General features: G+C 36.1%; 1 protein-coding gene across 3 annotated transcripts in view; it reads left to right on the top strand.

Moving 5' to 3' along the window:
- The window catches only part of efl1 (elongation factor like GTPase 1), a 148,077-nt gene that overhangs the window by 102,132 nt on the left and 29,472 nt on the right, over window positions 1–16,473 (top strand). For all 3 annotated transcript variants that reach the window (XM_067401090.1, XM_067401088.1, XM_067401089.1), the window contains one exon: window positions 6,754–6,901. In XM_067401090.1, the coding sequence (XP_067257191.1) occupies window positions 6,754–6,901 (148 nt within the window). The remainder of the gene's footprint in view (window positions 1–6,753; window positions 6,902–16,473) is intronic.

Raw genomic sequence — 16,473 nt, 5'->3', positions numbered from 1 at the left:
ATTTTTTTTATCCTTAAGAAACTTTTAGTTTTAATTTAATTTAATATATTTAAAGACAAAAACAGAATTTGTTCAGTAAACCTCTGTTTAATAATAAAAAAAAAGCAATTTTATGTTTAGTTTTCTCTCCACCTGCTGTACCGAAAACTGTACCGAACTGTGACTTCAAAACCGAGGTACGTACCGAACCGTGAGTTTTGTGTACCGTTACACCCCTAGTGTACGTATATTTTTTTCTGCACAACAATAATTGAATCTTAGATTACAGAATAAGTGCAATTCACCTTTATTCCACAAGGTGGCAGTGTCTGATACACAATGCTGAAGTGACGACTCATTCGGACAGAAAACAAAATAATAAGAAAAACATGAAATGGCTCAGCGATTTACTGCAGAGCAAGAACTTAAAGCAATCAAATATGACTAACTGTTACAGGATAAATCTGGTGAAGCTGTTAGTGATCGAAATATTGATTTTGAAGATGTTGAAAATTATATAGTTTTGAGAATATGTTTGAGATCGCGATTGGGCGAGCCTAGCCTATTATTTACTGAATTTACTAGCAAATGAGCTCTGACGTGGACAGTGGTGATGGCATAAAACATCTGCTCAAACAATTTATTTGATTCAAAATAAAATGTATTTTATTCTTCTGTAATTGTTATTGTAATATCAGAGGAGTTTTATATTATCGCGACAGGTAGAGATCCTTCCGTGTTAGATATAGATCCGGGTCGATGTAAGAATAATTGGCGAAACAGTCATGCATTTAAGGGTTAAGATAAGTCATTTCACTCGGTGGCCATCTCTGAAATGCCTCTCGGGCATGCAAGTGCAGCTCCTATCTCTTTGAATGGGGAAACATCAAATTCTCCAAAGCTGTTTGCCAAGCTTTCGATTAAATTTCATATTTGAAATCACCAATGAAATCTGACAACAACTGTCTCATAAATGTTGTCTCTAAACGCTCGAATCATGACAAAAAATTGCATTTTTCATGCTGGATCAAGCTAATGCGCATGCACAGTCCTAAGTGCGCGCCTCTATAGGAAGCACACGTCTGACTGTTTCTATAGGAACCGGAGCTTCTAACGGCAGCTGCAGTGATGCGATACTTTACTAATCGGCGATTGGCTCTTATTTAGAAGGCGGGACTTATTCCGCCATATTGCGCGTAACACTTTGTCCCATTCATAATAATACAAGTGCACCGTCTTTCTATATTAAAAAGTCTTTGATATACCTACTACAGTACACTGATCCATTCAGAATTAATAAAAACACTAGGGCTGCCTTCGTCTAAAGATTTTCCTGGTCGACTAGTAGTAACTTGTTCATTTTAAGCAATTATTCGACTAATTGCACGTTTATTAATAAACCATATAAATCATAATAAAGAGCCTTTAATGCCTACTTAATCAGCATTCAAGCGCACACATAAAGCTTGCCACAGCACACCAGCAGAAGTAATGATTATGAATATGTCGGGGGAAAACAGCAAGAAGATTGCTTTAGCATTTTAATAATTAATTGATGAACTAGTGTTTTCTGTATTTTCGGCTGCAGTGTTGAAGTTGACGACGTTGATTCATCATCAGTAGTGGACGTGCCTATAGGCACATTTCAAACGGATTACATAACCTGAGAATATTTGTTATTTTCCATTTGAATTGGTTCATTTAGAAGTAGATATTTCGCTTTCTATAGATATATTTTTCATGAGGCAAGTTTACATGGTGTTTCGGTTCTTTTTTTTGGTACGCTCAAGTTCACAGAGAGAGGCAACAGAAAATGCATCCTGTTTGCTTTCATTATTTTACAAAAGCACACGGTTTTGTTGTTATTGTGAGTGCACACAAATAAAAGTAGTCTCAGATTCAAAAGATGTATTACTCTTATCTATATGACCAAAAATGACAGTATTTTAAGTGCAAGTGATCGCGCCGGCACCTCCATGTTAGCTCAGGCAGTAAGTGCGCTACAATTCAGCTTTCACACTCCACACAAACACTGGAATAGCCTACATTTACTCAGATACAAATGTATAGTATAATGCAATGTAAGTCGCTTTGGATAAAAGCGTCTGCCAAAATGCATAAATGTAAATGTAAATGTACATTTATCTAGGTTAACTTTAAGGCGAGCAGCCATGCAAAGTTGTTATACTTACATGTTTCAGATGATAAGACATATTTGAGGTCGATGAATGATAGGCGAGCGTTTGGATGTCCTGCCTGATGTACTTTAATTACCACATACACCAACTGTTAACGATCTGTCCATCACAAACAGCGTGACTTCGCCACTTCCTTTGGATTTTTTTTCTTTCTGCGACTAATATACTTTCGGTCAACTAAGCCTCTTCTTGTTGACTAACAGTTAGTTGACTATTACGGGGCAGCCTTACTAAACACAGCAACAAACATGAAAAATCCTGAATGTGAATGTACTGAAATGTGTCTGTGCATAAATACAGTGTGTGCTCAGGTCATCGAGAACACACGGTTTGTTTGAGCATCAATATAATGGACTCGCGCGTGCTTACTGTACGACTGCTGTACGTCACTGCATTCGTCTTTACCTTGATGTCAATCCTCATCCATTAAAACTTTATTAGCTAGACACTGGTTTGCTTTATCCAGCCGATAAATTTATTTTTTCTACTGTTTGAACTACATATTTAATTTGTGTGTATGTCTGTGTATGAAGCCTTAAAAACTGCCTACAATGGCAGCTCACTATGACTAACCATAAAAAAATATGCATAAGCATACAGATTAAATTGTCATCTCTTAACCCTAAGGTCCAAACGTCCCTCAAAAAGGTGCTTTAATGGCAGCTTCTCCAGGTTCACTCAGAGGTGGTGTTATGATTCTCATTAGCAGTGTCAAAGATGGCATGGAAACCCCATCCATATAAAAGCATCACACTCGCTCATGTGGGACGCATTAGTCACGAGCACAGCTGTAATGAGGAAGTTAAATGCTTCCCAGTTTAGCACACCAAGAACTATCTGATCTCAATTGTGCGATCACACAAACACAAGAGATCATTGTGAGGGTCATCACTGTCCCAGAGTGCTGTTTCAGGGTTTAGTTTCATAACTGTAACTTCAGCTGCCTTCAGGTCAGGCGAGGCCGTTGCTGGTGAAAACACTCACCATCTTTATTAAAAGCTCTCATAGTCAGTATAACATGTACCGAAGGAATTTGCTTTGATGTCAAACAGCACTTTTATTTGAAGAGAGAATGAGAGGCTGCTTTAAAGGGGTCATATCATACATGCTTTATCATTTTGTTTTGTTTTTTTACCCTTCTAGGCCTGCTTTTAATGTTAGTGAAGATTTGCACCCAAAGCAGTCATAATTTAGTTTTTATGCACCTTTATGACTCTTTGACCCCCTTAGAGTTTAAAATACCTTTTTTTTTTGCTGCTTTATATTTTAAAATACTCTCTGTTTGTGAAATAAATAACACTGTTTTGTGCACCGACACAGGCTGAGGGTTTGCTCTCGGGTCAGTGTAGTTAACGTGCATCCTTCAACAGCCTCTTTACAAACCACCATTATGTTAACAGATTCACAAAATAAAATATTGACTGAAATGTTCACATAAGTAGTGTTGTCACAATACCAAAATATGGCCAAAATCTTATTTCATGATATGAGAAACGTAATATATATTTTTTTTAAATGTAATTTTATAATCAAAATTGAGTTTTTTAATTTTATCTTTGTTCTTAAAAATAAGTAAAGATGCAAATTACAAACATTATGACAAATACTGTATAAGAAAGATACAAATGAAATAAACAGTGCAGGTAGGCTACAGTAGGTCCATTTAACAGTATCATTCAAGTAAGAAACTAAATAATCAAATAAAAAAAAACTTTATTGTGATTCTCAAATATTTTTTTTAAGTTATTCAGTCAAGCACTGGGTGATTTTCTAGTTTATTTTGTTGTTTTGTTAAAATTAATCACACGGACAGCAGCAGGAATATTACGCTGCTGTCACTTTAAGACCTGCACGGATCCAATACACTGGAACACATTCGATTTCTTTCTCAACTGTTTAACCGTTCAAGCACAATAATCCACGAAAGACACTTAAAGGGGTTAGTTTACCCAAAAATGAAATTTCTGTCATTAATTACTCACCCTCATGTCATTCCACACCCGTAAGACCTCCATTCATCTTCTGAACACAAATTAAGATATTTTTCATGAAGTCGTGAAGCCGTTATTTTTTTTGTTTTTCTGCGCACAAAATGTATTCTTGTCGCTTCATAACATTAAAGGGGACCTATTGTGCCTCCTTTTACAAGATTTAAAATAAGTCTCTGATGTCCCTAGAGTGTGTATGTGAAGTTTAAGCTCAAAATACCCCATGTCTCTCTCCCTTGCAACATACACAGCGAATTACACAGAAGCACTCGTTACAACAGTAAATAAATATATAAAGACCTTATGCCTTTTCTGGTGGTGCTTAATAAACTGGTAAACTTTATATCCATAAATCATCTCCGATGAACTGTAATAAAGTGCTCTCACCTTCATTATTATTGCCGTATCCAGTATCACTCTGGAACAGTGGTCTCAACTGCCGGCCCGCATGTTATTTAAGCTAAAATAAATTAAGGGAAAATATTTGCACTAACTGTTAAAAACTAACACTGTATGTAACAATGATAGAGACTCTGCTGTTTACATTTTTTGTTAAGTATGGCAAAAATATTTTAATGAAATTTGAAATAAATGAGAAATATTGCAAAGGAAAGTAAATTTTCAGAAATGTTTCACTTTCTTGTGCTTGAATGTTAAAATGGCCCTCCTATTAGGTGTCAATCACAGCATCCTCGTCTTCAGCGGCTCAGATTTCGGGAGTAAATGGAGAGAGCTATGTGGATTAATCCATCCAGCTACAGAACACCTAAAACGCTTGGGAGACGTTCTCGTCAGTGCAGCAATGGAGGACTGTGCAACTCGCTGTGAACTCGCTCAGGGCGGTTCGATGTTAAAATGGCTGTGTCTGTCAACATTCGTGGACAGGGCCTGTGGCTAAAGTGACGTCACACTGCCAGGGATCTGGAAACGGCTTGTTCTGAGACACTGCTTTTATGATTCATGGGGATTATAAAAAAGGAGTGGTTGGATTTTTATCATTATTGGGTGGTTGTGTACACACACTGCCAACACACATTTATAGCCAAACGCCATGCAAAAATGAATTTTGCATAAAAGGTCCCCATTAAGGTTGAACCACTATAGTAGTGTTAATTTCGTCAGACGAGACGAGACAAAATATGTTCGTCAACGACCTTTTTTTTCAAGACTAAGACGAGACGATGACAAGACTGCACCACTGTCCAAAAACGCTGACTAAGACTAAATTAACATGCATTATTGTTGACGAAAAAAGACGAGACGAAAATGTTTTGTATAAAATAAAAACTAAGATAAAATCTCTCTTCATTTTCGTCTACAATCGTCTCTGCTTTTTCATCAGCTGTTACGCCTTTAAAATAATCAGAACAAATTCGCGGCTTCGCGCTGTTGCTCAAGTTAAGCCTCGTTGAAGCCTTGTTTACACTGCATGCGTGTGTGGCTCGTTACGGCTCCGGCAAGGTGTTGTTCCGTCAACTGTCAACTCAAAGAAATTTCAAGTTTTTCAACTTCGAATCTCTTGTCGTCAGTTTGTAGTGATGTAAAATATGAGCGGGAGTTTACACAGGGTGATTATTTTGACTTTGTGCACACGCGTGCAGTGTAAACGAGGCTTTACAGGTTTTATACGCCTGTGGCTGCAACACGAAACTGCTGAACACACGAAAGCGAACACGAGTGACGAGCGACAACAACATACTAGCTTTTGAATTGTGTTGGTTAAAATAAAATACTGTTCAGAACAGGTTAATCATTTGTGAATGTGTCTCCTAAATCAGAAATTGAAAACCAGACACGTTTAACATTTGCATTCAACAAAAATCTTTCAACAAGTGTATTTTGTCAGGTAATTATGACATTTAACCAATGTTTGAGATATGTGAAACACTTTTTTTACTGAAATGTTTAATAATCTCATTAATAATGTGTTATTTAAAAAAAAAAAAAGACTACAATTTTTTGACTAAAACTAGACTAAAATTAAAAGACTTTTAGTCGACTAAAACTTGACTAACAAAAAAAGATATGTGAATGACTAAATATGACTAAAACTAACAAGGACATTTGGCACAAGACTAAGACTAAATTAAAAATAGGTGACGAAATTAACACTGCACTATAGTCACATTTACTATTTTAACAATGTTTTTACTACTTTTCTGGACCTTGAATGACAGTAATTACATTGCTTTCTATGGGAAATAATTAAAAAAGATTTCATCAAAAATATCTTAATTTGTGTTCTGAAAATAAACGAGTTCTTACAGGTGTGGAATGACATGAGGGTGAGTAATTAATGACAGAAATTTCATTTTGGGTGAACTAACCCTTTAAGTCACGATCAAATGCTTACTGAAAAGCAGCTTTCAAAATGTCCATTAGGACAAATTAAAAGCACATTATTTGGTCCCCATGAGGAAAACAGCTTATAAATCATACTAAGTGATGTTTTTTTGAAAATATAAAAATGCAGAAAGTTTTCTGAGATGGGTAGGTTTAGGAGTAGAATATATAGTTTGTACAGTATAAGAATCATCATAGTCCCCGTAAAACATGAAAACCCAACGTGTGTGTGTGTATGTATGCAGGTGAGATGCCGAAGCTGGTGCGAGGTATGAGATTGCTGAACCAGGCCGACCCGTGTGCCGAAGTGTTGATTCAGGAGACCGGAGAGCATGTTCTGGTCACCGCAGGGGAAGTGCACCTACAACGATGCCTGGATGACTTGAGAGAGAGGTGAAGAACCACACACACACACACACATACACATAATATACACAATAAGATATATATTTACACACTACCATTCAGTTTGGGGTCAGTAAGATTAGTTTTTTAAAGAAAAAAAGTATTGAATTCGATAAGGATGCATTAAATTGATTAAATGTCACAGTAAAGATATACAGCTATGGAAAAAATTAAGAGACCACTCCAAGTTCAAAAATCAATGTTAAGTGGTCTCTTAATTTTTTCCATAGCTGTATATATAATGTAGTGTAGTATTGGGAAGCCAGAATGATGCAGGCATCGGCTCTATCGGCTGCTTGTCTCCTTCGCCTGAGGAACGTGTGGAACTGTGATGTCAGCAACAGATTTACATACTAACAGTTGATTGGACAGCTACTCTCACGTGAAATGCATGGGGAGCGTATCCATCAACAGAAACATAACTCTTTTTTTTTTTTTACACATTGTTGTGCATCCCAAACCGTGAATGGAGAACATTTCAGTTTGATGTTTTTTACAGAGTACCATTACACTTCTAGTTTTTACTGTATTTTTGATAAAAAATAAATGCAGCTTTGGTGAGCATAAAATTAAAGTATCAGTCACTTTAGATTAGGGTCTAATTCTCACTATTAACTACAACTTTTTCCTCAATAAACTCCTAATTACTGCTTATTAATAGTCAGTAAGGTAGTTGGGTTACACTTTATTTTAAGGTGTCTTTGTTACACTGTAATTATACACATCAGTACTGAGTAATATTACATGAATACATGTACTTGGTATAGGTTTAGGATTAGGGTTTGGTTTACAGTTAGTTGCATGTAATTATGCATAGTTATTACAATAGTAACTACATGTAACAAGGACACTGTAAAATAAAGTGTTTCTGGTATACACAACATGGAGTATAGACAACACATATAATTACCATGATGTGATGTTTTGGATAAAACGGAATATTTAACAGGAAAAATAATGATGCAGAAATAATGCAGCTTAGAGGTTTGGCTAATAATTAGGTTAATAATATTTTATTTTTCTACACCTGCATGACAAGTTCATTTCATAAGAAGAGAATGTCATTGCATTATGATAAAAGATAATGAAAACAAGCATTTTCTTAAGAATAACATGCACTGATGAAACATTTACAACACAACCGCTGAAGTTAAATAGTCAATTTTGATTTAATGTTCGTTTTGCATATTTTACTATGTGATATATATGATTTTCATCACATTTTGTCGGGCTCGGATGCTTTGTTTCTTTCCTCTCCCCATTCTCAATCATCTCATACTACTTCTCTTTCTCTCACAATCTCTGTTTCACTGCGGTGGTTGCAGATCAATATCTCTTGATGTCGGTCTATGAGCATTGAGCCTCCTGTAGTATTGCAGAGCTTCAGCTAATTCACACCTCTGTGGCTTCTTCAGCACAGACTGACTTGACAAATTATTCATGGCTCAGACAAGGCACAGTTTTTTGCTTGGGTTGTTTGGATTGTTTTTTTGTTTTTTTTTTTCTCCTCTGCTGTGACACTGTGAATAGAGCAGTAGGACATTCAGCTGGTTTTGGGACAAAAGAAGTATCATTTCTCAGGAATACTTGATTCTATTGGACAGTCAGCACACATTACATACACTTAAAATATAACAAGCTAAATATAGCATGTCTACAAGTCAAAAACAATTAAAGAATATTATATTGTAGTGTTAAATTCAAGTTGGATTTGACACCTACTCTCCTAATTAAAATGTTGAAGATGTTTTCTCCAACTTTAATAAGACACCTGGGTACATTTGGCTTGCCCTTGAGTTTTAACCTTGCATAAACAACATATCCGCATAAATTAGCAGCACCACATGCTAAATATTGGTTGGAGCATTGGCTGCTTCATCCATCACATCTGCCCTCGCATATCAGTAGCTGGACCCTTTCTTCAGTGTTTTCTAAAGATAACTCCTAAATCTAGGTCAGACTGTGGGTCTTCAAAAGTACCTGTCAAAAGTTGCTATGTTCTAACCACATAATGATGCATTTGGTTTATCAATTGAGTGTTTGCAATTTTGTGGAATTGTATCCGGTTATTTCTATAGGATAATGCGTCTAGGTTTAAATCAGGTCAGTCTCATGAAGAAATATGAAATGTGCAAGTCACATATAAAAAAGATAATCAAACTGACAGTGTTACAATCTGCTGGTCAGCAAACACAATGGAGAATTAATAACACAGACGAATACAGGAACAAGAATGATAAAGCACTAACCAAATGTTAACTAACAATGTTAACGCAAGACAAAACACTAGGGACAAATAAGGGCTACACAGGCAGTAATGAGGTAACTAAATGAGCAACAGGTGAACATAATCAGTAATTAACCCTTAAATGCATACCTCGGTTCTTTAGTGACCCGGAATGTCATTCATTACCCTCCTCCTTGTTCATTTTTTAAAGTTAGACATCAACCTTCTTGGTATTCCTCAATCAATTCATTACAAAGCATATAACAAGAAAAAAAATCATAAAATTATAAAAGAATGCCTATTTTTGTATTCATTTTTTGTAAAAATTGTATAGGGTCGCTAACGACCCGAGGTGTGTATGAGTGTACATATATTTTTTCTGCACAACAATAATTGAATCTTAGATGACGGAATAAGTGCAATTCACCTTTATTCCACAAGGTGGCAATGTATGATACACAATGCTGAAGTGACGAATCATTCAGACAGAAAACGAAATAATAAGAAAAACATGAAATGGCTCAGCGATTTACTGCAGAACAAGTACTGAACGCAATCAAATATGACTGTAACTGTTACAGGATGGATCTGGTGAAGCTGTTAGCGATTGAAATATTGATTTTGAAGATGTTGAAAATGATATAGTTCTGAGAATATGTTTGAGATCGCGATTGGGCTCATATTCATGACCTCAAACATAAAACTAGCCTATTATTTGCTGAATTTACTGGGAAATTAGCTCTGACCAGGACAGTGATGATGGCATAAAACATCTGCTCAAACGGAGCCCTTTCAAGCTCCAAAAGGTAACAAAATATGATTTATTTTATTCTTCTGAAATTGTTACTCTAATATCAGAGGAGTTTTATGTCATCGCGACAGGTAGAGATCCTTCCATGTTAGATATTGATCCGGGTCGATAAAGACCCGAATATGTAAGAATGATTGGCGAAACAGTCATGCATTTAAGGGTTAAGGAAAAAAAATGGCACACACTAGGAAACTAGGGCTGTGTCTGAAATCGCCCCCTGTTTGAGGGGACAGCCATTTGTAGGGGTGTCCAAAACAATAGTGGACAATATCGAGTGCACAAATTCAATCCCACAATGCACTGCAATAATGGGTGTACAACTGAGGTATGCTCAACGGCTAGAGAATACACATAATTCACTGTGATAGTCGCGTGCTGAATGAATTCACACTTCACCATCAGAAGATGGCGCCCGCAGATGAATCATTCATCCATCCATTTTCCAAACCACTCTGGTCCAATGTGACTACAGCGTAATATCATACAGGTGTAAATTCATTTTCAGGTGATTATTAAAGGTTTATACTGTCTGCTGGAGCTGCCAGTTTGCTAAGATTCAAATGATTATTAAACTGCACGCACAAACTATGCAAAAGCTGAGTTAATTGGAGTTATATTAATAAATATCCTGACGCATCCGAGCTTTATAATGGCAGTGAACGGGACCAATGAGTATGAAGCTGAAAAAAGTGCATCCGTCCATCATAAACCAACTCCACACGGCTCCGGGGGGTTAATAAAGGCCTTCTTAGGCGAAGCGATGCGTTTGTGTAAGAAAAGTATCCATATTTAACAAGTTATAAAGTAAAATAACTAGCTTCTGCCAGACTGTTCTGTATTCAACTTGAAATTTTGCATTTTGTTTAGCACAAAAAAAGTGTAAAACACTTGCAGTTCAAAAAGCTTACGCTACTTCCTATGCCTTCCCTATTCAACTTGCGAAAAAGCATCAGTTACGATTTTTCGTAATTTGAATAGGGAAGGCGGTCTGGCAGAAGCTAGATATTTTTTACTTTATAACTTGTTAAATATTGACATTTAACAAGGCGTAAGACGGTCTGGTGTAAGCTAGATATTTTACTTCATAACTTGTTAAATATGGATATTTTTACTCACTCGTTTTACTCAATCGTTTATGATGGATGGATGCACTTTCTTGAGTCAAACTCGTTGCCATCGTTCCCTGCCATTATAAAGCTTGGATGCATCAGGATATTTGTTAATATAACTCTGATTGTGTTCATCAGAAAGAAGAAAGTCATATGCATTGTGTGTTGAGGGTGAGTAAATTTTGGGGTAATTTTCACTTTAAAGTAAACTAATCCTTCAATATCTAAAAATTCTTCAAACAAGTCAAAAAATACGTAAAAAAAAAAGGAAATTGTGCCGTGCAAATGTGCATTGAGCCAAATGAAATTACACTCTAGATCATAAATGTTGCAAAACTAAATGTTATTCAAACAAACAAGGAGATTACATATGAGAAAAAATGCTCTACATGACATCTTCCTGATGAAAATTGTGAAAGCGGACATGCAGCAAAATATTTGAGCTGTCAGGGTAAAATATTCAGTTCAGAAATGAGATGAGGAAAGTTGACTTTATCATACTCCACTGGGTTCATTCCCACTGAAAACTGCAGGCATCCTCACTCATTTGGATATCAACTGGCCAAAAAAATAATTTCATGAATACATTACCAGTACTCACTCAAAGAAGGAAAGAAATTCAGTGCGTTTATTTTGATGTGCAATTTAAACTGTCACCTACAATGCAAATGAAACAAGTTATTCTTTGATAACTCCTGGCACTGTTTATGCAACTGGTTGGTGCATTTTAAATGTAAATTAGGTGACTAGTAATTGGTAAGCTCTTTTGTTTTGCTTGAGAATAAAAATGGTCCAGGATATTTGGAAACCCACCAGAATGACTTTTGTTGTGATTTCTCCATGCTGCTACGGTTGGCCGCGTGTCATGGTTTGTTATATTTTTGTCGTTCCAGAAACTGTCCTTCATCTCGTTGATAGTACTACAAAATCAGTTTGAGTTAAGACCTGCGAGAGATGTAGCGAAGAGGCGAGGGACAAATCGAGTGAGAAAGTGTCACATTAACACAAAGGAGCGAGAAGCCAGAGAGGGATATGTCATGTTTTGTGGATGTAGATTAAATTTGACGATCCTGACTTGGCTCTGCTAGAACAGTGATTGGCTTGTGAAATCGCACCAGCGTTCCTTCGCTGAAAATGTTGTAATGGTGTAAGGAGACACAAATGAGCTCTCACACACTCCCCATCTGGTGCTCTGCCTCAAGCTGCGGGCCTGTAAATTAACACACGTCTCTCGCAGTGTTATTTTGTCCTGTTTCAGGCGTTGTGAAGGAAAGACTCATCAGTTTGTTTTTTAAATTTTCGCCAACGCGTTCTCGGCTCAAGCACGTTTAACGGCTGTTGATGGGGCTAGAGATCCCTCAGGTGTAATTTGGCTGGGCTGTAATGGAGTCCATCTTGTCAAGATTTGGAAGAGTTCCGGCTGAAGCGCAAGATAAAAACATACTTAAACTCCCTATTGATTGAGATATGTTCCTGTTCATATTGGTCTTGTTTTCTGTGCCTGCTTTCTTTACTCTCTTTTCTTTGTTCTTCTTCAATAGAAGGACATAAGGAAGCCATGTTTAAATTGGTCTGTTTAAAAATCTGCAAGGTTTGCGAAATTAAATGTTTATTTTAAATGTTAATTTAATGTTTATTTTTTAACGACTTTAACGCACTTCCCCCGCCCCAGACCTATGTCGGTCATTTGACATTTCATACAGATGATTGATGACGAATATGATGCAGGGCAACAAACTCATATGATGAAGCCTATAAAATGTAGTCAGAATGTCCCTAAAATTCAAGATATTGGGGGAAAACATGCCCCTGTTTGAGTTTTTGTCTCATATTTAGATCATATGAGTTCAGCAATATCACACAAGTGCTGTTTTTGTCCAAAATATAACGAGTACAGATGTGATAGACTACTGATTTTATACAACAGTTCAGTAAAGAAGTTAATATTGTATTTTAGACACAGTATTGTCTTGTTTTGCAAATGAAACTATAAAAACAAAGCAGACCTGCACACGGTTTTTCATTTCTGAATCTGTGTTTTGAAGGAACCAATGATTCAGTGGACCATTCATAAAAGACTGATCACGCTACACTGACCGATCGGTGTATGACATCAAAGTACAGCGAGAGCGATTTAAAAGCAAAGAGAGCCGTCTGATCTCTACTTTGATATTATACATCAATCATTCTGTATAGCCTAAAGAGAACCATTTACTTCAATTCTGAATGAATCAGCCATTTGAATGAATCGACTGAATGAATGAACGACTTAAGACTTTAAGACATAAGTTTTAGTTTCTTACTTAGAGTATAATTTTATTTAAAAATTAATTTCATATTTCCAGATTAATTAAAAAGAATTAAAGGTATAGTTCACACAAAAGCTACTGTTTGTAATATCTATTTGATGCTTTACACAATAATGACTTTATTAATTTCTCACCCAAATTTGATGTGCGATTAAATTGTGATTAATTTGATTAATTAATTGCCATGTCATGTAATTAATTAATTTAAATTTGTAATTGCTTGACAGCTCTAGTTTTTATACAGGTACAGAGATAATGTAATGGAAGGGAGTCCACTGGAGGCGAGAGTAGGTAGAACCCAAGTACAGTTTTTAATAACATAAATCCAAAATACAAACAGGAACAGGAACATGAACACAGACGTGGCTTGACATGACTTGACTTGACTTGAACAAAGATCCTGGCGCTCACCAACAACGGGTTACATATAAACAAAGCTAGACAAGGTAACAATGGAACATGAGGGCTATTTCAACAAAGGGACTAATGACAAACAACGAACCCCTGTGAACAATGAAGACAAAGGACCAATGGAAAGACAGAACTGAAATCACAGGACAATGACAACCAATCAGAACATGACACATGAGACAGGGGAAGCACATGACATGAACACATAAGGCAATGGAATCACATGATACAAAACATGGCAAAAACAAACAAAGCATAACTATGAAAATAAACCAAAAACCGTGAACATGAAACAAAACCAAAACAAGACATGACATGACAGATAAAAAGAGATGCTGGTTTCCCCGGTAATGGGCGGAACTAATACGCAAATCTCATTGGCTGGCGCTCATCCATTACCGTCCCTGTTTTGATTTCAGCAAATCAGTTTGAGCGAACGCTGACAACGCTCATCAATCCTTAGTGTGATATATTGGTATTATTAGTAGCCGAATTAATAGTAGTAATATTATATTTTAATAATTATTACTATTATCGGTTACACTTTATTTTAGTGCCGCAGTTACATTGTAATTACTCAAATAAGTACTGAGTACTGTTAATTAACTACATGTACTTACTATAGAGTTAGGGTTAGGGTTTGGTTTAGGTTTAGTTACTTGTAATCATGCATAATTTACTGATACGAGGGGTGTAACGATATATATCGCAGTACGATATTTCGCGATGCAAAAATGTATCGTAGAGTGATGGCGATACTTTTACGATATGACTGCAGTCTAATCTTATTGGTTGAGCTGTCGACGTGACCTACTTTACAACATGGAGGTCGCAGTGAGAGAAGCCAGGTTGGCACCGCATAATAAGGGTGTGTCTCAATCACCTCTCTAGTTCAGTAAGTGTTTCGCGCACACGTCGAATCTTGCAAGCAGGTTTAAACGTTTCTCGCGTCAGTCTCTTGCTTGGTCGCGTGAGAAAAGTCGTGGCTTTCTTTCACCGCAGTGCCACAGCAATAGCTGTGCTCACAGAAAAGCAAAAGATGCTTGCGATGCTTTGCTTTAAGAAGTTCTGTGGGCCGTTTATATATTACGTCTTTTACGTGGATTCTTAATTCTAAGTTCATGTTGAATTTAAAACAAATTTTCAGTGACAGACAGACCTATTCAGCTGTTAATTTGAATACAGAAGGTTTTTATTAAAACTTGAAATGTGATCTTGTATGTACAACAAGGGAAATTATTGAAGTGTGTTAATGTTCTTTAAATAAATCTTATTTGAATTTCAGTTTCATTTTGTTCAAAATATCGTGATACGTATCATATCGTGAACTCAGTATGGAGATACGTGCCGTATCGTGACCTGAGCATATCGTTACACCCATTTTTATTACTATAGAAAGTACAAGGGGTGTGATGAGATCTCATGACAAATGTCGAGGTGAAAAGCTGTCTTGCGAAATTACCATAATGGAGTGTGGGGGTGAAATTAGGATAGAATATTATTTAAAATAAGGTTTCATTACTTAACATTAGTTAACTACTTTAGTTACAAACTAAGAAAGAATACTTCTACAGCATTTATTCATCTTAAAGTTAATTTCAACATTTAGTAATACATTATTAAAGGGTTAGTTCATCCAAAAACACACCCGAAAATTCTGTCATTTATCACTCACCCTCATGCCATTCCACACCCGTAAGACCTTCGTTAATCTTCGGAACACAAATTAAGATATTTTAGTTGAAATCCGATGGCTCCGTGAGGCCTTCATAGGAAGCAATGACATTTCCTCTCTCAAGATCCATTAATGTACTAAAACATATTTAAATCAGTTCATGTGAGTAGAGTGGTTCAATATTAATATTATAAAGCGACGAGAATATTTTTGCCAAAAAAACAAAATAACGACTTATTTATTGATGGCCGATTTCAAAACACTGCTTCAGGAAGCATCGGAGCACAAATGAATCAGTGTGTCGAATCAGCGGTTCGGATCGCGTGTCAAACTGCCAACAGCTGAAATCACGTGACTTTGGCGCTCCGAACAGCAGATTCGACACGCTGATTCATTTGTGCTCTGATGCTTCCTAAAGCAGTGTTTTGAAATCGGCCATCGCTATATAAGTCTTTATTTCGTTTTTTTTTTTTTTTTTTTGCGCACCAAAAATATTCTCGTCACTTTATAATATTAATATTGAACCACTGTACTCACATGAACTGATTTAAATATGTTTTTAGTACATTAATGGATCTTGAGAGAGGAAATGTCATTGCTCCCTATGAAGGCCTCACGGAGCCATCGGATTTCAACTAAAATATCTTAATTTGTGTTCTGAAGATGAGTGAAGGTCTTACAGGTGTGGAACGGCATGAGGGTGAGTAATAAATGACAGAATTTTCATTTTTGGGTGAACTAACCCTTTAAAATCATTATTGCATTTGTTAACATTAGTTTATGCACTGTGAACTAACATGAACTAACAATGACTATTTTTATTCACTAACTTTAACAAAGATTAATAAATAATGTAGCAAATGTATTGCTCCTTATTAGTTCATGTTACATTAATGTTAACAAATGAACCTTATTAGAAAGTTTTACCATTTTTTTATTCTATATTTTTATGTCTATGATCAATTTGTGGAAAGGAGTTCAGTTAGGAGGTTGTAGAAGCTCATAATTCATGTACAGT

This window comes from Chanodichthys erythropterus, chromosome 11, assembly GCF_024489055.1.
Source record: "Chanodichthys erythropterus isolate Z2021 chromosome 11, ASM2448905v1, whole genome shotgun sequence".
Classification (NCBI taxonomy): Eukaryota; Metazoa; Chordata; class Actinopteri; order Cypriniformes; family Xenocyprididae; genus Chanodichthys; species Chanodichthys erythropterus.
This window is presented reverse-complemented; position numbering and strand designations above follow the sequence as displayed.